The sequence below is a fragment of the Oryza glaberrima genome, chromosome 9 (genome assembly GCF_000147395.1).
Source record: "Oryza glaberrima chromosome 9, OglaRS2, whole genome shotgun sequence".
Taxonomy (NCBI): Eukaryota; Viridiplantae; Streptophyta; class Magnoliopsida; order Poales; family Poaceae; genus Oryza; species Oryza glaberrima.
In genome coordinates this window covers 21764485-21788391 of record NC_068334.1, presented here as the reverse complement: position 1 = coordinate 21788391, position 23907 = coordinate 21764485, and the positions used below count along the sequence as shown (strand labels likewise).

Here is a 23907-nt window from a genome sequence, read left to right as displayed (position 1 = left end):
CATCGAACTTTCCTACACACAAACTTCCAACTTTTCTGTCACATCGTTCCAATTTCTTCAAACTTCCAATTTTAGTGTGGAACTAAACACAGCCTAAGTGTAGTTAATGTTAATTCTCTCTTCTCTCATAAAATCATATCACCTCAATTGTTTTTAGATTCATCTTTTTGGATGATCCATCAAGGGTGGAAATTGCATCTCTTCCCCCAAAGACACACCATACAACCCAATCATTTATAACCTTTAGATAATTGATAAAGGTACAAAAATATATATACGCATAAACACATAAAAAATCGTATAGTAGGTAATAAAGAAAATTTTACAACTCATTCTCTTATATTATCATACAATTCTCCCGCAGCAACGCACGGAGTATCGATCTAGTTTTTCTCTGTACTAGTACAAATAGTACGTTTATTAAAGTCCTCCTCCCCACCTTAGAGCATCTCCTATAGACTAAGTCCCTAAACAGATTTTTGGGTTGAAGGGAGAAAAATCGAGGTCCAGCATGGCACTTAGAGCATCACCCAGAGATTACGTATAATCTCCCTCCAAAAATTAGTTTTTGGTTTTCCTAACTGAAAATAGGTAGCTAAAAAACTGATCTCTCAAAGAGAAAACCTAAATTTTATCCCCAAAATTAAAAGTGGGCCTCTACTAAACTATCAACACATTCTCCCATGTTCCTCTCTCTCGTGCGCATGTGGAAGGAGTGGCACTACCTCCTAGCGCGAGATTGGGAATGGATGAGGGTGTCGGTTTTTACCTTTTCCCGTATATCAACATAGCATATTTTTCAGGGAAGGGACTCCAAAAAACATGCAAGGGAGTAGAGGATCTGTGAGAGTGTTTTTTCCACTAAAATCCCTTAAATTAGTTTTAGGATAAAATAGAAGTACGTTGGTAATGCTCTTATTAAAGAGCGCAAAATAGGAACGAACCCAAATCCCTTTCCCTAGCCCCCAATCATGGGTCTCTACACTAGCCCCCATCTATTTTTTTGGCACGGGTGAAAAATCTCTAGCATGCACTTCTCCTGTCGTTTTCACGCCCTCACACACCGCCACTGCCCTTCTCCTTTGTCGCACTGTCGGACATCGTCTGACCATCTTACCGTTCATGTTTGTAGAATATGTTGTTTTTAAGTTATATAATGCTTGTGAACTAGCATATGTGTGTGATGTGGAAATTGAATTTTATTATGCATTTTGCAATGTTGAAAAAATTGAATTTAAATTTAAACCGTGATCTTCAAAATTGTAAATTTGAATATGTTGAATTCTACGTGTTTGAAATATTTATATTTGAATTACTCCGGCGTTAAACTAGGTATAAATATAGTGTGTATACTAAAATAATAAAGAGAAAGATAATTGGGGCCTAAGAAATAGGAGTTATTGCTAAAATTTAAGTCATTTTTTGGGATCCTCGGAAAATGGAAGCAGCCCCAATTAGGTCTAGGGGCTTTGCAATAGGAGATTCTCTTACCAAACCACCCTATCTCTCCCACGCTATCGTCCCTTCCCAAATTAACCGACCAATAAAACCATTAAACAAAAACTAAACCGTACAAAACCATTCTATCATATTATTTTTTTACAGTAAAGAGGGAGCTTCACATGTTCTTTCTAATCCCATTACAACGCAAAGACATTAACGGCGAGTTGTCTTGGATTATTATTAATGTCATGTAGAGTAAAACAAGATGAGTTATTAATGCATGAATAATTTAATATTAGTTATTACAAACTTAAAAATGGGTCTGTTTGATTTTTTTTAACAAAAATTTTATATAAAAAGTATTTAAAAAACACACCATTTAATAGTTTAGAAAGTATGCTCACAGTAAACACGGGAATAGCAAAATTCAAGCTCACTTTCAAACTCGCGTAATGGCAATGGCATAGAAACGGATGTAAAATTCCACCAAATGGCAAATACGGAATAGAAAATTTTTAATGACATATAAGAAAACATGTGGACTTTGAGTGATAAATAAGGAATAAATTTGCTCGAAGGGATATGGAGGTATATCGACGTAGGGTTTAGAAGCATCGGGAGATCGGCAGGTAGGAGGGACGTAGTTGGCGGCATGTGTCATGGGGGCTAACCCACAGGAGTGAGAACCCCTCCCCGTGAGAATGGAGATTCGTCCAGCGGGTTTGTCAGCACCTGGACGGTGGTCGTGCCGAGATGGCATGAAGGAAGTCGCGAGGATGGAGGCGAGTGAGTACGCAAGAGAGCCCGCGGCGGGAGGATGAAGATGTTTATACAGGTTCAGGCCACCGCGAGGTGTAATACCCTACTCCTGTGTTCTGGCTTTCACTAACTCCCCTAGGTCGGCGACCGGATGGAAGTCCAGCTGACGAAGTACGAGACCGACTCTTTTCCCTAAGGGAGGAGTTACAAGTAATATAAGGCCTTGAGAAATTAACCGACCAAAGACCCCTTTAACGGGGGCTAGTCCCCTCCTTTTATAGCACAAGGAGGGGCTCACAATATTACCTAACTACCCTTGAATATGTCACATCGAATATCTTGTCTTATGCCATCTGACTCCTCGGTCGTGCTCCTCAAGAAACCCTTCAAGTCCTCAGTCAGAAGTGGTTGGACTATCCTCCACCTCACACACCACGTGGTGTGAGGTGGGCCTGGTGAGGCCCGGGCTCTATTTTGCCGGACACGGTACCCCCTCCCTTGCCTGGCGTAGGGAAGGTGTCTTCGGGCAGGCGCGACGCATGTCTCGGGCAACACTGGCCCTAGTTTTTTGGGGTGCAAGTCACGTCGAAGTTTCTCCGTCGTAAGACGGAGAGATATCTTCCATAAGCTTGGCCTCGAATGGGGTGCAGCGCCTTACAGCTATCCGTAAGACTTTACGCCTCCTGTCCAAACTTGGGGTCACATCCCTAACATCTTTGAAGGCGGTAGTTAGGATATTTCTAGCGTACCTTACTGAGGAAGGTATAACCGGACGAATATCTCTGTGTTACTTCCTTGGTAAGCCTCAGAACCCTTTTCTTCGAAGAGAAGGAGGAGGAGATCTTACCGAGGTCTTCGGCAGCCCGGGCCCCGCCATGTGAGGCCTACGGCTGCCTAGGCCACGTAACTTAACGAGAAGGTGTCCTTGTTAGACCGAGACCGAGAGAGGTGACGAGAAAGGAAGAGAGAGACAGAGAATGTTGACTCCTGCGGACGGGCAGAGCTCGTTCTTGGGCCCACAGAGAGCCCGGGACCTAAGCCCTTTACTATCCGAGCCATCATCTCGGCTCCTCCGCTGGACGCATACTTGGGGGCCAAGGCAGCCCCCGAGCGTTCGTGAGGCGGTCCCAGGCTCCTAAGGCCAGGCACTGCGACCGCATCTCGCCATTCCCATTTCTCTTTGGAATTTCTTTAGTACTTGGGGTTTGTTTGGCACAGCTCCAGCTCCAGCTCCACCCCTCCTGGAGCTGGAGCTCAGCCAAACAATTTCAGCTGCACCAAAACTGGGAGTGGAGCTGGTTGGAGCTCTCTCACAAAATGAACTAGAGTTGTGGAGCTGGGTTTAGGCAGCTCCACAACTCCACTCCAGACCTAACTCCTGGAGCTAAATTTAGGAGTTGGAGCTGTACTAAACAGGCCCTTGGTTAATTGTTTTGACGGGGAAATGGGGACCCCCATTCCCATTTCGTCGACAGTGTGGTCCATGGTATACTAGCTGGTCTCGGCCACCTAGGCCTCCGCCGCCACTACCTCTGATGCTGATTCTCCTGCCTCAACTAACACCGTCACGTTGCGCTGCTCATACATGCCAAGGTGAGTGCCCTGCAAATGCAATTCCAAATCAATGCATCTAGCCATGTAGGTGGCCATCAAGGAATATATGTATATGCATATGTACCTTGAGGGCATCGAGGTCGACCTGGACGCAGAGTGACACTACGCAGAGCTCGTCGATGACGAGATGGTCGTCGGAGGATGAACTCCTTGGAAGGATGGGGAGGAGGAAGGGTACAAAGTAGGTCCCCACGACAAGCAAGGCTGGGGCGGCGGTGGAGGTGGCGCTAGCCAAGGGGGAACCGGAGGAGGTGAGGAGAGGGTGATTGGGGAAACCGCGCTTCAGGCTGCCGTCTCCTCCCCCTCCATTGCTGCATTAATTTTTGCCACACTTTGGCTCCTCGGTCCTCACAAATATGCTCACAAATATGATGTGACAGTAATATGAATATGGACACATGTATGTCCAGATTCGTAGTACTCAGTATTAGGTTGGTTTATATGGGACGGAGAGAGTACATCGCAGAGCTATATAGAAATTATTGCCATGTCAAAAATACATCATCAACTATGGCAACAAAATAAATAAGCCATTAATAACAATATGTTAACTAGTAATATGTTCGTGCTAAATGCTACGGTGAAATTCTTTTTGTCTTTAATAACCTTTAAATTTTCTTAGGAAAAAGAATTTTTCTATGATACGTGCAATTGAGTTTTATTTCAATTCATATCATACATCAAATATGTTTCACGCAAAGTACAATAATATGATCCTGCGTGGGTATCACCGGCACACATACATCACCACACATGCAACACCATACTCACCCCACGGATGTTTCACCTAACACACGCTAGAACCAGCCATACATTCCTAATCTCACTAAATTCCTATTGAAAACTTAATTGCATAGACGTAATATTTGTGGACTTTTTTTTTCTTTAATGACTTCAAACTAGGAATTTTGCAAGAAAACACACAATTTAAATTGATATGTTTTTTCTATGTCCATCCAAGTAGGAAGCTATTTTCCACCCTGATTTATGTAGAAATTTATAGTGAAAAGATATATAATACTTCCTTGGTTTTATATTATAAGTTTAGATTTTTTTTTTCATAGCTAAACTTTTTTTATTTTGACCCGTTTATAAAGAAAATTTTAGCATCTATAATGTCAAATTAGTTTCATTAAATATGATAATGATAATGTGTCTATTTTGTATTAAAAATATTATTATATATTTTTTATAAATTTGAAAAAAAATAATTAAGAAAAAGTTAAAACGAGTTACTATAATATATATATAAGAGAGAGAGAGAGAGAGGAGATCGGCCGGAACCGGAAGGGAGAGGGGAGTAGACAGACGGGGACAGATCAGAGTCAGGCATGGCCATGGCTGCCGCCGGCGACGAGGCGGAGATGGTCGAGGTGACGCTGCGCGCCGTCGGCCCGTCCCGTCCCACCACCCTTCGCCTCCCTCCGTTTATCTCGGTAACAAACCACCCGACCCACCCCTAATTCAGAAATCCTTCCTCCTTACTGCTCCCCGGCCCCTCCCCGCCCCTAGGTTGCCGATCTGCGCCGCCACATCGCTCACGACCGACATCTCCCACAAGACCGCCTCCGCCTGGTCCTGCGAGGAAGGAATCTCCCGTGCCAAGACGACGCCCATGTCAACCTCCGCCACGGGGGTATAGTATACTAGTATTCTTTTTCTTTCTCTTCACATACATCTTATGTGGAAGACAGGGCTATTCTAGGATGGATGGTTAATTCGTTGTCTCTTCAAGACCCTACTTTTTTTCTTCTTCTTCTGCACTTGATACATCTTGTGGAATACAGTTAAATACTTCCTTCCTTCTGCAATTTCTATAGATAGTCTTATAGTGGCCGTGGCACCTAAGCCACCTGCTAATCATCTCCGTGACGGTGATGGTGACGATGATGAAGAGGAAGAGCTGGTATATTTCTATCATAGTATGTCATATAGCTTTTATATTTTGAGGATGTTTATGTTTTCCTCATAAGAATTATCTCTCCCATCCTGTAGAAGTTCAAAATACCAGAAACAACCACCTGGTGGAAGAGAAAAATTTTTATATTTCTTCGAGACAAATTGAGATTACCTGGTAATTTAGCTTTAGATTATGCACCTCTATTTTCTGATTACATGATAGCGTTGATTAATGTGGTGTGCATTTTGCTTCTCCAGATATCTTGTTGATGGTGCTATTTTCTCTGGGTATCAAAGCATGGGTTCTTATCGCTATGTGGTTCCTTTTTGCACCTATTGCTCAAATGTACGACGTTGGACCTTTATTTGTAAGTAACTTTGGGAATACAACTTCTCCAGCAATGTCCATATGAACCCACTGTTCTCTTGTCTCCACTACTCATTTTTCTCATAGAGATATGTGTGAAAAAAATGGTGTGGTTTAAAGAATTATCAAATTAATAATGTCCGATCAGCATAACTACTGTCTCATCATGTTCTCTCTTACTCTACCTAAACGAGTCCTTGACATTTTGAATTCGAATGTACCACACGCTGATACTCATCTAGTAACTTATACCACAACACTCATCTACTTGGGTTTTTCTATGACATATTCTGAGACTCGTGTATTTAGAAGGAATAACAGACTGTTTTGCATTACTACTTGCATCATGATAGCATTATTATATTGCACATCATTTTTTACCTATTTGGGTGACTAGGGTGGTGGAGAGCATCAGCTCAGAGCCTAAGAGAACTGTATTGTACTGAGGACATGTCCTTGCCCTACAAAAGGCAATGGCCTATGGCCAACTTGTCCATCCTATGAAGAAAGTGAGTGGATGGAGATAGTCGGTACAGAGAGAAGCTTTGGACAGGACAGAGTAGAACCATTTACACTTTGCATGCACTTCTTTTTTTCCTGTGATTATGTCCAATCAAGGGGAAATGAATTGAGAAGGAAACATTGCACACAACTCAAAACAAAATGAGCAGTGTGCTCATCATGACACTGAGGTACATATTGGAACTCAAAGCATACACAGAAATGGTAACTGAAGAATTGGACATATCAGTTTCTAGCTAGCTACAGCCAGGGGAATACTTTGGGCCTCGCAGGGAGCCCAGGAATCAGTAGTCTCTAGATCACTCCATGTGGTTTTATCTTACATGTATAAGTCTTCAATTTATACAACCATACAAATCTTGTATCCCTATCCCATTCTTCATTTCTTTGGTCTAGTTTATAGGTTTTTCTGGAATTGTGATGCTAATGCTAGTTTGTCTGTAGAAATTTTGATGACCAAACTAATTTTAGCTAATTGAATTTATTGCTAGATTCAGTTTACTGATAAACGCCACTATATTATCCAGATACTTGGTACAGGCTTCTTGGTCATTCTTTGTAATCTTGGAAGACGACAGCAAGGTGATGTCAGGTACGTTATCTCATCTCTTCAATCTACATTGCTTGTGTTGTCTAGAGTGAAAACTTGGTTTTGTTCCAAACAAACAAACATTGTTAACATTGTGTTCTTCTATGCCATAGTACAACTTATCTTTATTCTCTTGCTACTTTACGTCATATGAAATGGTAAGATAATTACCAACTGATTGCTTGTCTTTGATTTCAATGGTTGGTGAATGTTTCCCATCTAGAATATGCTCTGTTCTATAAGATGTATGTCTTGATTCCCTGTGTCATACAATACATAGTCCATTGTGTCGTAGGATGCTTAGTTTTACAGCACAAGTGCTCTGAGGGTGTTAGAAGTGTAGTGATTATGTAACTGATGTAATAGTTTCACGTAACTCTGTATATCATAATGTCATTTGTCAAACTTTTTTGGCTTCTAAGGGGAAGAATAACAATAATTCAATTATTATATATACTGGGATGTCATGTTGATTAACAAACTGGTGTTTATCTAGTAAGAACCTGGAGAGCAAAATTGGCATGGAAACGAAGTTGCTCACTTTTTGCTAAATTTGTTATACTTACACGCAGTGCATACTCCATATTTAATGAAGACTTCCGGGAGCTACCAGGAACGCTTAACGCGGAGCGCATCGATAGAGACATTCGGGCAGGCCAATTTTGAGCCCGAAATCTGATTTACTGGGACGATGGGCTTAATGGGATTTGTACAGAAGGATAGTGACTCTTCTTTGGTTCTGATCCTTTGTACCTGGAAAGACTTTTGAAAGAGGCCCTTAGCAGTGTGAATTTACATGTGTACTTCACAGATGGCCAGCATTAAGGTTGAATGGTTGAGATGCAATATGAGTGAGGTTTGAAAGGAGGGATGCACACATACATTTACTAATAGATCAGATAAATCAAACCGAGTCAATAGAAGCGCACGTATGTATGTCATGTAGGAGTATAGGTGAGATTTCAATCTACATCAGGAATTCATGAAGTAAATGTATATTACCCATCATGCGTTAACATAAATATCAGATATTCAGATCCCGCTGTATGTACATTTGCCTTGCATGATAAATCTGCAGCAATCAAGTGTGGCTCAGCACTATAGCCTGAAATTCAGGGAATCGCCATATAATATCTAGAGTACGTACTACCACTATCTTAAGCTTCTTAAGAGCAAATAGTATTTGTGAAATTCAGAAGCCGTTGGAGTTTTCTCTGATTGAACACCTCGACTTCAACGATGAAGGTGGAGCTGACAGGTCGATGATCTGAGAGGTTCAAACCTGAGCTCCAATATGATAGTTGCTTGATACCCTTTCCCAGCCATAGTATGCGATCACACCTGATTCAGTTAGGAAGTACGTACCAAATGAGGATCTTAAAAGAAAAAGAAAGCCGGAGACAAATGACAGAATTGACTATAGAAGTTCAGAAACAAAGCATATCACTGTCTGATCAGTACAACTGACGGTATATATTTAGGTCTACAAGGAAACATGAATGAACAATTTAATGACAGAAACATGCACTTATGTGGTTAAAAAGAGTATGTTCAGAGATTTCACCATGCTGGAGATCTTTTATTCCCCACTTCGTTAGGTTTGTCCCCAACATATTTGCTTGAATCTGTTTCATACTTGTAAGTAGGCGGAAAGTTGATCAACCCCTCCTTCCAACCAGCAAAAGTATTCCCATTGGTCAACTCCTTTGTTAGCTAAAATATGTGCCAAAAAGAATTTATAATTAATTTTCAGAAAACAGGAAAAGAAACATCCCCAGTTTTAGGGTCACATAATACTCCATCCGTTTCATATTATAAGTCGTTTGATCTTTTTCCTAGTTAAACTTTGTTAAGTTTGATCAAAATTATAGAAAAATTTAACATCTAAAATATAAAATTAGTTTCATTAAATCTAACATTGAATATATTTTGATTATATGTTTGTTTTGTGTTGAAAATAATAGTACATTTTTTATAAATTTGGTCAAACTTAAAAAAGTTTGACTAGAAAATAGTCAAACGACTTATAATATGAAACGGAGGGAGTAGTGTCTAATGACGAAGCAGTAGAAATCATTATCAAACCTGATCAGACATGACTTATAATATGAAACGGAGGGAGTAGTGTCTAATCACAAAGCAGTAGGAGGGAGTAGTGTCTAATCACGAAGCAGTAGAAATCATTGTCAAACCTGATCAGACTTCAAGAGATCATCCCATCTCTTCATAGATACTAAATCTCGAATTTCAGCATCCGGCATGTCAATACGATAATTAAGATCTCCAAACCAAAATATTTGACTGCTCGAAAATTGAAATTCTGATCAACCATCAAAACTGAAAGCATATCCATCACAGTAGATGTAAAGTGCAATGCAACATTGTCAAACCGTTTTCCTAGTGTCTTGATGGGTAACAGCCTTCAACAGGAATTGGGAATAAACTGTACTGTTTGCAGAACTTAAATGTAGCATTAAGAAAAGCATAATAGGTGACACACTCATTTTGGAAGCGGTGTTGATGGTCTGCCTGAACTAGTTACGCAAAATTGCAGCCATATGCTTTACAAAGATTGCCCTACATGTAGTTACATTTTTTATGACAGAAGAAAAAGGGAAAAAACAAAATTTAGATTCCTAGATTCTAGGAGAGAAAAAACAAAGCATGTTATGCCTCTAAGCAAAGGAACTATAATTATTCCTTTTATTGAATCAGTGTTGTTTCCATATAAATTTCTTTGTTGGTTGGGATAACCAGCACTGAAGACATAAATTTAGTACAAAGGGGACAATGGATTGGATGTTCAAATTTTCACCCTTGCATGCAACATAGCAATGCATGCTCAATCAGTTTGCTAAAAGGTAAATGTAAAGAGTGAAGTGTATATACATACTCATGTGAAGGAATCTTTTGTGGCTGACCAGCAGCAAACAAGGAAGAAAATCTTGTTCTTTGTAAAATCTCATCCACATCAGAGTTCCTTTTCTGTTGATCCCCACATTTATGGCCAGACGCAAGATGTGAGCAGACAAAGCACATCCGAGTTTGGAAAAGAGACATGCTAATGGAAATCAATCCCTGCACTAAGCAAAATTGAGATGGCCAAATAAAGTTAAACATCTTGATTCAACAGTTACACCAACATACTGTAGAGATCGACAATCAACAGAGGGAAGGATGACCTTGTTTCCCATGTAGCCCAGAAGTCCAACCCCAACTGAAGCTACCTCCAAGTTGTTAACGTGTTGCCTCAGCTTACGGGAAACCCATACAGAAACATATATACCAACCATCTGTTTACTAACAACGCGCACGTAATTTCCAGGAGGCTTTAAGGATTCTCCTTTTGCAAAAGTTGCCCTTTCATCAGGACCAACAACAGAAGTTGTGTCATCTGATGTCCAATCAGACATATAATCAACCGAACTAAGAACATCTACCTTCTCTTGCTGTTCTGACCATGACATGCCAAGATTCCCAGAGCTACGATATGATCGTCTTATCCCATCTTGCAATGCTACACCATGTAGATCAAATCCTTGAGCGTTCTCCAAATAGTCGGTGTTAAATAGCCCCATGCTCATTACTCTCCTCAACCCTCTATTTGATACCGATATTTTTGCTGGAATGTCTAGTGGGCATTCTGGCCAGTCCAATGAACTAGTTCCATCCAACCAGTCACAGCTGCACTTACTTATACTTGTTTGCTTATCTCTACACTGTTGCTGAGGAGATAAATTTTCTGTTATTTTATCATATTCACGTTTTGTATCATCATGTCCATCGTCAGAAGGAATAGGTACTCGCAATGGTGATAGTGGAGCACTGTAGCTTTTACAATTCGCCTTGGGTCGTTGAGACTTATTGAGAGCACGGCTGATAATACCCTCCCATTTTAGGTACTGTTCTACTATCTTCTGCTCCCAAGACATTCCCAACGCTTAATGGGACCACTTCCTGGAAACTGAAACAAGTGAAAGACTTTAAATAGGATCACAGTAATTAGCCATACATGCTTGTCTAGTTTGGCCAAACAAGCACAAGCTCCATCTCAGGATTCTAACGATATGCCAATTAGATGTCAGCAGTCAAGTATACAAGAAAAGATTGAATGTTGTGATCAATTTATCCAAATCATAAAGTACGATTACATAGTTTCAAGGTACGCACCCTAAAATATACATGTCAGCTGGCTCTTGGGAACAAATCCACTGATCTAGGTCAAGATCTTCACTAGGGGCTCTTCCAGCAACGTTCCATGTTCCTATCATCACCCTGGTGGTAACCACTATTATAAAATCGCCAGATGCATGACATGGAATGCACTGAGGATTAAAGATGAACTCATATAAACCAAACCTCATATCTTTGTTACTTATGTAGTTAACACGCAAACTTTCTGATTTCCTTCTCTGTAGTCTTCGCAGAGGCATTATTTTATCCCCTAACAAAAGGGGTTGGCAACTTGAAATCAAGCAGATAAAAAAGTCTCACGAATTTCAACTGCAGAAGTATTTATTCACTACACAATAAACATAAACTTGCACTGACAATAGAAAAATCTACCAACTGTACCCTGAATGGTCGGTAGTTGAATACTTCTGGTCCTAAAGGCTAAACCATAGTTAAAAAGAAAGTTATCAAGAAATGTGCATAAACTAATATATGCACGTGATAATAGTTCTATTGTTTGCTATACTGTCAAGTGTCAATTAGACAAATAGTTAAGGGGATGCCATCTGGGGTTGCCACTTGCCAGTATACAAGATGCCACACAATACTCATGTTCTATTATTTAGTAATCTATATGAAATATTCAAAAACTATTTCTATGACCATAGTAATGGTCAATGTATTCAATATCAAGATGTGGAAGCAAGTGACTAACTGCACAGTGGTTGTTCTCTTTGTCCTGTTTTCAATATTTGCAACCAATTTTTTTAAAGAGAAAGTTGACCACAAGAAATACTATGGTGTGTGTGTTAACCATATGAAAAATAAATTGATGGATTTCTGATTAGAAGTCCTACCACCATGTTATAATTTTCTAGTATAATACTATGTCATGGTCAAGATTCCGTCGATATTGTGAGAACTCAAAAAAAAAATACCAGCCAATTATTCATTCCAAATTTTATTTATGGAAACTCTGTGACTTGAAAGGAAATTATCTTCCACATCTAAAAGGAGTAATAGATGGTTGTTCTGCTATGATTAGGAGCAGTGATCATGATTTATTCAAAGTGATTAGTGAGAAAATAAAATTTGTAATCCACAAGCACTGGGTTTCAACTGATGATAATGAATACAACTTTAGCACCAAAATGCATGACTTAGCATGATTATGAAAAAGTCAAAGAGGCGAGGATACAATTTCACAATACCTGATGATCTGTTAATGGTGTGGTTGTTTTCATGTATCTCAAAGAAGTTGTCGCTAGCATCCTCTGCGCAGTCACTGAAATCTGAGAGAAGACTTGTAAATTTTGATTCCAAACAGACATCAGGAGTTCAAACAAAGAAATATAAAAATCAATGCTCCTGCAATTTACCATACCCTCATCTCCTCCATCTGTATCAAACTCATCTTCACTGAAATCATTTAATTTTGGCTTAATGTTTAGCCATTTCTTCATCACAATTAAAGGCCAAAATGACTGTATTGTACATCAGTCAGATTAGATAACTCATGGTATAAAGAATAATGGCAAAAAGCTAACACAATATATACAAAATATGCACATGAGGTTCTGATTTCTGCAAACCTTCTCCGACTGCTTTCCTCTTTGGGATCCCATGATCTGCAACGCTATGAGGCAGGCAATGAACACAGCTCCAAATATATCTCCAGTTCTTAACTTCATCAGAAGGCAAACTTATATAGTTATATGTTCCAACTACCCAACCAAAGGAAGAGAGATAAATGAAGGAAAGATGCAGGTAGTTAAGGTGGAAGTCAAAAACATAACAATCAAAATTCAAAAAGGTCATTTCCACTGCATTGCAGAAATCAGAGAAACTAACAGAGGGACAAAGTTTATAGTAAGTTCACCATTACCTGTTGTCCATCTCCATCAAAGTACAGAATAATTTTGAAGCATTAAAATCCATACCGGATACTTCTATTGCTGATCATGTGGTAATGGAGAATATGAAAGTAGACATCAATTTTTATTAAAAACAACAAGTCCTTTTCCAGAAGAAGATGCAAAAAAATAACTGGTGGACAAGATCAAATGCTTGTCCTGCACTTGCATGAATTATAACCAAGTGCACACGGTCTAACAAGACATTACCTAAGTGATAAGGACCAGCACTCGCACTGGCACACTGTTGGAAAGAGATGGAAGTGTGCACATATGGATGGATCATGCTGGATTAGAATGTAAAATACAAGCCATTACTCGTTATTACGGGCACTTATTCATGAAAAGGTTTTATTTACGTAGAGAAGGTTTTATTTACGTAGAGACAAAGAATTTGTCGATATGGCACTGTGTGTGGTCCTTGGGTTCATCCACTTTACTTTGTGAGATAAAAGATGACAAAATTTGGTTGGTAAGCAATCAATAGGAGATCTCAAGTAACTGTTCAGAGCAGCAAGAGTAGCAAAATGGGGAAGGATGCCTGATAGATATGTGGCTGAGAAAGAGCTGAACCAGATTGAAATAATAATTATGCAATGGAGATGAAGATGATGGAACACATAGAAGCAAAAGGTTTTTGAAATGGGAAGTTGTATCTTCAACTTGCCAGTAAGATGTATTATTCTCAAGCATTTGGAGGAAACGGACACATCAAAAGTGGCAAGTATACCTCTAACATTTTTCTTAAAACAATTATGTTTTCACATTCCTGACTGTGACTTGCAATTACTGTTTTCCATAAGGTTGGGTAGAAAACTGTCAAACGTAAGCATATGCATTCCTGAAAACAAGATAGCACCCATAGCAGACAAAAGTATGATGATCAAGATTAATAATTTTAAAAGTAGTGAATTTATCATAAAAATGATTGGTGGTTTTATTTTGTTATTATACATGAAAGATTAAATATGAAGATGAAATGTGAAATGGATTCTGTTTGGCTAAAAGGATCTAAACAAGGAAGAGCACTTGCCATTCGTTGGTTATTAGAAGCATCCCAAAAGCGTCCGGGTCGAAATATGGCTTTCAAATTAAGTTCCGAATTAGTAGATGCTGCCAAAGGGGGTGGGGGTGCCATACGCAAAAAGGAAGCGACTCATAGAATGGCAGGGTCTTCTTAATAGAAGGGACATTTGGCGATAAGCTTGTGCCTGTTTGGAGAGATCATCATAAATTATTAAAGTATGCCGGTACATAAAATACTCAGCCAGGGCCGTATAAGGAGCGAGGTATTGTAATGTAGCAGGGGAATCCGCCATTTCAGCTACTACAATAGTGTATTCCATGGCCCCCTCTTTTTCTTCTTGTTCCCAATTCACTACTAAGCAAGTTCGAACGAATTGCATATATATTATCTCTCATATCAGATGTGAGTCACCGCCTAAACTACACTGACTTATCGAGGTTCAAACTGTCTCGCGGGTAAAGCAATAAACTCTCTCTTCGAGCTCAGTCACAATTCATTCAATCTGTGGCAGTAGTCGTAGATAGCGTAGCCCGGGATGTTAGCCATCTACCTATAGTGTGAGAGTACTTTTCTTCGAAACTCTATAAGTGTAAGAAAAGAGTGCATGTACTTTTAGTGGACTTGACTTTTTCTATAGTGTGAGAGTACTTTCTGTTCAATCCAGTCGCTCCAGATCTGCCCGAGACATGCGCCTAAGGAGAAATTGTGGTACGTAGGTTATGTGTCTGTCTTATGTCGTCCTAGTGATTTATCATCGGAATAGCTCAGTTCGAGAGAGGGGGTGGAATTTTAAATTCGAATTGGAAGGTTTGACAGCCAAGGAGCGGCAAATAAGTAAATATCTTCGACATAGCTGAAGAGAAAAGGAATAATAATATCTTTCTTATTTCTTTCCCATGACGACTAGGAACGGGCAAATCAAGAATTTCACTTCGAATTCCGGACCTCAACATCCTGCTGCTCATGGTGTTTCACGATCAGTATTGAAAATGAAAGCTGAAGAAGTTATCGAAACTCGGAACCACATGTTCAATCTTTTTTTAGCGGTTTCCCCAGAGATCTTTATCATTAACGCAACCTTCATTTTGCTCATTCATGGAGTTGTATTTAGTACCTCTAAGAAAGATGATTATCCACCGTTAGTTAGTAATGTGGGTTGGCTTGGATTACTTAGTGTTGCGCGCCTAGGAGGGCAGCGCGCTTGGGGTGCGGAGGAGCTATTATCGCCCAGCTCCCTAACCTAATGCGGCCGGACCGCAGGGAACCTTAGCATGGGGGGACGTCCTAATCCTTTTGCCGCCGCAAGGCTGGCTAATCGTACGCAGCAGGAGCAAGGGAACTCCCCTGGTTCAGGAAGGCACATGAGTCCGAACGCTATTATGAATGTGCGACCGACACTACACTACGTAGGTACCTGTGCATGCAGGTGAGGCGTCGGTCGGTCCTAAAAACGGCGGCAGCTAGCGAGGAGTTAACGACCGGACGTGCTGCAACCTAGGGATCACCAGGCAGCTCTTTCGCTCTATAGGGATATCGGGGGGGCATAGCACAATTCTTCTTGGAGGAGGGTTGGTTTGCCCAGGTGACTGATCCTGCCATAATATACTCCCGCCAATTCTATTGCACCGGCAACCGAAGTCGAACATACATACGACGATCTTCATGCGTGAAGGGACGGGAGGAAAGAAAGGGCGGTAGATGATAATGCGAAAGGGCGCCGCGTCTGGGCGGGCGGGCTGAATGGATAAGCGAAAGATGCCATGGAGTGGGGAATATCCCGAGTCTAAAGTTAGACAACTAAATGCACTTCAAGGTGCAGCCGAGGAACTGGGGGACCTTCTCGAGTACAGGATAGGCAATTGAGAGATAGAGTTAGCCTATTCGTTAGGGGGAATCAATGCTCCGGACCGAATAGTTACCTCCTTTTCTTTCTCTGGCGCATATTAGCTTAGCAGCGCTCAAAAGGCCCTGGTTGGTTCCTCTCTTAGGCCACACTTTCCTTACCTTACTCCCGCAACACTCCCACTCCAAGCTACGCCTGCTGAGCAAGATTCATTAGATCCTTGTTATCAATGTCAACTAGGTATCATAAGTAAACGGATCCCGGTTGTTCAATCCTTTGATAACCAAGGTCATTCTTTGCTAAAGAGAAATGATCACTATGAGTCAGACTCAATAGAATTGGATCCATTCCAAATAGCGAGAATTAGGATTCTGGATCCCTCTCAATCTCTCTTTCAATTCGAGGATCCAGAGAGGTGTTTTCATAGTCATCTCCGAATATTTGCCATCTCCGAATATTTTCGATTTCATTTTTCTATGATATGTCTTTCTATATGAAAATTGGTTATTTACGATGTACGATGATCCCTGTTAAGCATCCATGGCTGAATGGTTAAAGCGCCCAACTCATAATTGGTAAATTTGCGGGTTCAATTCCTGCTGGATGCACGCGAACCGGAACGTTCCATAAGTCTATTGGAACTGGCTCTCTATCCATGGAATCTCATCCATCATCCATACATAACGAATTGGTATGGTATATTCATACCATAACATAAGAACAATAAGAACTCGAATTCTTATCGATACTGGAACTCAGAGCATAGGAGGGAAAGTCGATTTATGGATGGAATCAAATACGCAGTATTTACAGAAAAAAGTCTTCGTTTATTGGGAAAGAATCAATATACTTTTAATGTCGAATCGGGATTCACTAAGACAGAAATAAAGCATTGGGTCGAACTCTTCTTTGGTGTTAAGGTAGTAGCTGTGAATAGCCATCGACTACCCGGAAAGGGTAGAAGAATGGGCCCTATTCTAGGACATACAATGCATTACAGACGTATGATCATTACCCTTCAACCGGGTTATTCTATTCCACTTCTAGATAGAGAAAAAAACTAAAGGAGAATACTTAATAATACGGCGAAACATTTATACAAAACACCTATCCCGAGCACACGCAAGGGAACCATAGATAGGCAAGTGAAATCCAATCCACGAAATAATTTGATCCATGGACGGCACCGTTGTGGTAAAGGTCGTAATTCCAGAGGAATCATTACCGCAAGGCATAGAGGGGGAGGTCATAAGCGCCTATACCGTAAAATCGATTTTCGACGGAATCAAAAAGACATATCTGGTAGAATCGTAACCATAGAATACGACCCTAATCGAAATGCGTACATTTGTCTCATACACTATGGGGATGGTGAGAAGGGATATATTTTACATCCCAGAGGGGCTATAATTGGAGATACTATTGTTTCTGGTACAAAAGTTCCTATATCAATGGGAAATGCCCTACCTTTGAGTGCGGTTTGAACTATTGATTTACGTAATTGGAAGTAACCAATTAGGTTTACGACGAAACCTAGAAATCGATCACTGATCCAATTTGACTACCTCTACGGGATAGACCTCAACAGAAAACTGTTGAGTAACGGCAGCAAGTGATTGAGTTCAGTAGTTCCTCATAGAAAATTATTGACTCTAGAGATATGGTAATATGGAGAAGACAAAATTGTTTGAAGCACGCACAGAACCGGAAGCGCCCCTTGTTTCAAAGAGAGGAGGACGGGTTATTCACATTTAATTTGATGGTCAGAGGCGAATTGAAAGCTAAGCAGTGGTAATTAAGACCCCCGGGGGAAAATAGGGATGTCTCCTACGTTACCCATAATATGTAGAAGTATCGACGTAATTTCATAGAGTCATTCGATCTGAATGCTACATGAAGAACATAAGCCAGATGACGGAACGCGGAGACCTAGGATGTAGAAGATCATAACATGAGCGATTCGGCAGATTTGGATTCCTTTCCTATATATCCACTCATGTGGTACTTCATCATACGATTCATATAAGATCCATCTGTCTAGAGATCGTCATATACATCTAGAAAGCCGTATGCTTTGGAAGAAGCTTGTACAGTTTGGGAAGGGGTTTTTTGAGAGAAAAGAAGAATCTACTTCAACCGATATGCCCTTAGGCACGGCCATACATAACATAGAAATCACACGTGGAAGGGGTGGGCAATTAGCTAGAGCAGCAGGTGCTGTAGCGAAACTGATTGCAAAAGAAGGTAAATCGGCCACTTTAAGATTACCATCTGGGGAGGTCCGTTTGGTATCCCAAAACTGCTTAGCAACAGTCGGACAAGTGGGTAATGTTGGGGTGAACCAAAAAAGTTTGGGTAGAGCCGGGTCTAAGTGTTGGCTAGGTAAACGCCCCGTAGTAAGAGGGGTAGTTATGAACCCTGTGGACCACCCCCATGGGGGCGGTGAAGGGAAAGCCCCCATTGGTAGAAAAAAACCCACAACCCCTTGGGGTTATCCTGCGCTTGGAAGAAGAACTAGGAAAAGGAAAAAATATAGTGATAGTTTTATTCTTCGTCGCCGTAAGTAAATACGTAACAAGAGCCTTATTTTCCCTAAAATCCCTGAAAAAAAGAAGAAATTCTACCTCTTTCTATAAGATTTAATGAAAATTGAGAAATCTTTTAATAAAATTGCTATGCTTAGTGTGTGACTCGTTAGTTTTTTTTTAGGGTTCAAAAAGGGGATTAAAAAAAATAGAATGAACCCTACTATGTAATTATAGAAAATGAACTAATAACCAACCTATTGCTTCGTATTGTCGAGATCCTAACTAAGAAACAGTCACTATATGAATAAATACATCTATCATAAATGAGTAAATCTATCATATACGTGTAGCAACTGCAATTTTTTCTTTAAAAAAAATAGGATTCTAAGTTGTGAAGCAAAACTAAAGGGGATGTAGATAAAAGGAAGGATGATAGAAAGAAGGAAGAGAAATAAGAAAGATATAGGATTCCAATATGTATGGTCTATGAATTACATCATAAAAAGCAATGTGATAAAGCATCAATATAATAAAAATAACAGAGAATTCGAAATCGTAATTTGATTGAAACAAGAAATACAAATTTCAAGGAATAACAAAGAGCGTCCCGAGTTAATAAAACTGAGAAATTGACTCGGAAAGAAATTTTTTGGAAGCTCCATTGCGAGATTCAAACCTAACCATTAAAGGAGAAGCAGTGGGAACGACAGAACCTATGACTGGATAGGATTTTCTTGAAAAGAATCCCAATACTTCATTGGGTGGGATGGCGGAACAAACCAAAAAAATTGTCTTATTTGATAAGGTTATGAATTAACAAATAAGACAGGAAAGAGTAAATATTCGCCCGCGAAATTTTTATTGAATTAGAATACTTTACCGCGATTCAATAAGAGTAAAATAAAAAAAGGAGATTAAAAAAAAATAGAATTACATTAAATATAGAATATAGATAAATAAACATACACATCTAGATATATTCTAGATCCTCTTTCTTGACTATATATTTTAGTATTTTAATAAATTCAATATTAAAAACCCTAACCTTTCCTATTAATGTGTATCTATCCGTAATATTTTAGAATATTGTGGAATTAGAGAAATTTGCACACTTTCTCATTTGATTCGCGAGGAGCTGGATGAGAAGAAACTCTCATGTCCAGTTTTGCAGTAGAGATGGAACTAAGAGAGAACCATCGACTATAACCCCAAAAGAACCAGATTTCGTAAACAACATAGAGGAAGAATGAAGGGAAAATCCTACCGAGGCAATTGTATTTGTTTTGGTAGATATGCTCTTCAAGCACTTGAACCCACTTGGATTACGGCGAGGCAGATAGAAGCAGGACGAAGAGCAATGACACGATATGCACGTCGTGGTGGAAAAATCTGGGTACGTATATTTCCCGACAAACCGGTTACAATAAGACCGACCGAAACACGTATGGGTTCGGGAAAGGGATCCCCCGAATATTGGGTAGCCGTTGTTAAACCAGGTCGAATACTTTATGAAATGGGCGGAGTATCCGAAACTGTAGCTAGAGCAGCTATTTCCATAGCTGCCAGCAAAATGCCCATACGAAGTCAATTTCTTCGGTTAGAAATATAACCCCCCAAAAAAAGTAGTATTGAAAATAAAAAACCAGGTTCTTCTTTCTGGAAAGACAATATTTCTTTCATCCTTTTGCATTGAAATAACAAATTGAAATCAAAATAATATGATTCAACCTCAGACCCTTTTAAATGTAGCAGATAACAGTGGAGCTCGAAAATTGATGTGTATTCGAGTCATAGGAGCTGCTAGTAATCAGCGATATGCTCGTATTGGTGATGTTATTGTTGCTGTAATCAAAGACGCAGTGCCCCAAATGCCTCTAGAAAGATCCGAAGTAATTCGAGCTGTAATTGTACGTACATGTAAAGAGTTCAAATGCGAAGACGGTATAATAATACGCTATGACGACAATGCAGCGGTTATCATTGATCAAAAAGGAAATCCAAAAGGAACTCGCGTTTTTGGCGCGATCGCCGAGGAATTGAGAGAATTGAATTTTACTAAAATAGTTTCATTAGCTCCTGAAGTATTATAAATACTAGTAGACAAGATATAGATCAAATAAAAAATTAGTAGATTGTGTTTCACGTATATGCTTTAGAATCCAAAACGAAAAGAAAAAAGAGAACATGTTGATTATAGAAAAATTAGGAGGAACCTAGAATTAGAGTCTTATGGGCAAGGACACTATTGCTGATTTACTAACCTCTATAAGAAACGCGGACATGAATAAAAAAGGAACTGTTCGGGTAGTATCTACAAATATTACCGAAAACATTGTTAAAATACTTCTACGAGAGGGTTTTATTGAAAGTGTTCGGAAACATCAGGAAAGTAACAGATATTTCTTGGTTTCAACTTTGCGACATCAAAAGAGAAAGACTAGAAAGGGAATATATAGAACTAGAACCTTTTTAAAGCGTATCAGCCGACCTGGCTTACGAATTTATGCCAACTATCAAGGAATTCCTAAGGTTTTGGGCGGAATGGGAATTGCTATTCTTTCTACTTCTCGAGGTATAATGACAGATCGAGAAGCTCGACTAAACAGAATTGGGGGAGAAGTCTTATGTTATATATGGTAATCGCCCCGCCTATAGCAGTAATCGCCCCACCTATAGTTATAGTACCCAAATTCTATCTTGAACTTCCTATTTTTCAAACAAAAATACAACGTTTTTTTATTTGAAAATAAAAAAAGAAAAATAGGAGAAAAAAAATATGACAGAAAAGAAAAATAGGAGAGAAAAAAAAACCCCGAGAGAAGCAAAAATTACTTTCGAGGGTTTAGTTATGGAAGCCCTACCCAACGGAATGTTCCGCGTTCGCCTAGAGAATGACACCATCATCCTGGGCTATATTTCAGGAAAGATCCGGTCTAGTTCTATACGAATACTGATGGGGGATAGGGTCAAAATTGAAGTAAGTCGTTATGATTCAAGCAAGGGGCGTATAATTTATAGACTTCCCCATAAGGATTCGAAGCGTACCGAAGACTCGAAGGATACCGAAGATTTGAAGGATACCAAAGATTCAAAGGGTTAGGTTTTTCTTTTTTTTTCTAGGGTAAAAAATTCAAAGTTCTAAAATTCAAACAAAGAGACTTATTTTTTCCAAAAGAGTAAATTCATAGTTTAAGAAAGGAATACGGAAATATGAAAATAAGAGCTTCTGTTCGTAAAATTTGTACAAAATGTCGACTGATTCGTAGGCGTGGACGAATTAGAGTCATTTGTTCCAATCCGAAGCATAAACAAAGACAGGGGTAATCTTTCGAAAAAAGAACTTGACTTTCTAAAAAGTAAAAAAAAAGTACCCGCGAAAATGTCCAAATTCCAAATAAAAAAATTCAAGTAAAGGATATATTTTACCCTGAAACGGATATCTTTGTATCTTTTTTTCTTTTTGTTATTTCTAACTCATATTTATGAGATAATAAAATATGACAAAAGCTATACCAAAAATTGGTTCACGTAGGAAAGTACGTATTGGTTTGCGTAGGAATGCGCGTTTTAGTTTACGGAAGAGTGCACGTAGAATAACAAAAGGAGTTATTCATGTTCAAGCTAGTTTCAACAATACTATTATAACTGTTACAGATCCGCAAGGTCGGGTGGTTTTCTGGTCCTCCGCGGGTACTTGTGGATTCAAAAGCTCAAGAAAAGCATCACCCTATGCTGGTCAAAGAACAGCTGTAGATGCTATTCGTACAGTGGGTTTGCAACGAGCAGAAGTTATGGTAAAGGGTGCTGGTAGTGGAAGAGATGCCGCATTACGAGCCATTGCTAAAAGTGGTGTACGATTAAGTTGTATACGCGATGTAACACCTATGCCGCATAATGGGTGTCGACCTCCTAAAAAAAGACGTCTGTAAAAGAATTAAACCCCTTTCAAGAGAAATAAACGATTCAATGATCAAATAATAATACTAGTCTATATGGTTCGAGAGGAGGTAGCAGGATCCACTCAAACACTACAGTGGAAGTGTGTTGAATCAAGAGTAGATAGTAAGCGTCTTTATTATGGTCGTTTCATTCTGTCCCCGCTTAGAAAAGGTCAAGCGGATACCGTTGGTATTGCCTTGCGAAGAGCTTTACTTGGAGAAACAGAAGGAACATGTATCACACATGCAAAATTTGGGAGCGTGCCGCACGAATATTCTACAATAGCAGGTATTGAAGAATCGGTACAAGAAATTTTACTAAATTTGAAAGAAATTGTATTGAGAAGTAATCTCTATGGAGTTAGAACCGCATCAATTTGCGTCAAAGGTCCTAGATACATAACTGCCCAAGATATTATCTTACCGCCTTCCGTAGAAATCGTTGATACGGCACAACCTATAGCTAACTTGACAGAACCCACGGATTTCCGTATTGAGTTACGGATCAAGAGAGATCGCGGATATCACACGGAAGTCAGAAAGAACACTCAAGATGGAAGTTATCCTATAGATGCTGTATCCATGCCTGTTCGAAATGTGAATTATAGTATTTTTGCTTGTGGGAATGGAAATGCAAAATATGAGATACTTTTTCTAGAAATATGGACCAATGGAAGTTTAACCCCTAAGGAAGCGCTTTATGAGGCTTCTCGTAATTTGATTGATTTATTTCTTCCTTTTCTTCACACGGAGGAAGAGGGTACTCGTTTCCAAGAAAATAAAAACAGGTTTACTTCCCCCCTTTTAAGCTTTCAAAAAAGATTAACTAATCTAAAGAAAAACAAAAAAAGAATTCCATTGAATTGTATTTTTATTGATCAATTAGAACTGCCTTCTAGAACGTATAATTGTCTCAAAAGGGCCAATATCCATACACTATTGGACCTTTTGAGTAAGACGGAAGAAGATCTGATGAGAATTGACAGTTTTCGTATGCAAGATGGAAAACAGATATGGGACACTCTAGAGAAGCATCTCCCAATGGATTTACCTAAGAATAAGTTCTAGTTTTAAATCCATTGCAATTTTTTCCTCTTCTTCTTTTTCGAGTTAGAATAAAAAGAAAAAAGAAAACAATTTTGCATCTTTGGGACAATCTATATTTTCGCGAAATGGATCATAATAAAATAGATTATAGGTATCTAGGGAAGATTCACTTGGAAGTAACTATTTCCTAGATACCTATGCACGGTACTTCACGATTGAATGAATCAAACTGAAAAATCCCTAAA

At 39.4% G+C, this 23907-nt stretch overlaps 3 protein-coding genes across 3 annotated transcripts; 2 read left to right on the top strand and 1 right to left on the bottom strand.

Moving 5' to 3' along the window:
• Nucleotides 1–5076: 5076 nt before the first annotated feature.
• On the top strand, nucleotides 5077–8056 carry LOC127785120 (uncharacterized). Its single transcript, XM_052312543.1, has 7 exons — nucleotides 5077–5252; nucleotides 5329–5452; nucleotides 5637–5722; nucleotides 5812–5890; nucleotides 5974–6083; nucleotides 7132–7196; nucleotides 7766–8056. The coding sequence occupies exons 1-7, from the start codon at nucleotides 5148–5150 to the stop codon at nucleotides 7857–7859; spliced, it is 663 nt and encodes a 220-aa protein (XP_052168503.1). The 5' UTR covers nucleotides 5077–5147; the 3' UTR covers nucleotides 7860–8056.
• Nucleotides 8057–8200: 144 nt separating this feature from the next.
• Nucleotides 8201–13639, bottom strand: LOC127785119 (type I inositol polyphosphate 5-phosphatase 2). Its single transcript, XM_052312542.1, is given in 11 exon segments — nucleotides 8201–8534; nucleotides 8758–8906; nucleotides 9386–9494; nucleotides 10087–10271; nucleotides 10376–11089; nucleotides 11091–11157; nucleotides 11364–11468; nucleotides 11553–11637; nucleotides 12578–12658; nucleotides 12751–12850; nucleotides 12959–13639. Coding segments are annotated over 11 exon segments (1869 nt in total). The 5' UTR covers nucleotides 13058–13639; the 3' UTR covers nucleotides 8201–8359.
• A 3574-nt stretch (nucleotides 13640–17213) lies between these two features.
• LOC127783861 (50S ribosomal protein L2, chloroplastic) lies at nucleotides 17214–18725 on the top strand (the record flags this gene model as incomplete). Its single annotated transcript, XM_052311007.1, has 2 exons — nucleotides 17214–17622; nucleotides 18274–18725. Coding segments are annotated over 2 exons (852 nt in total), but the record flags the coding sequence as incomplete, so codon positions are not given.
• Nucleotides 18726–23907: the final 5182 nt, after the last annotated feature.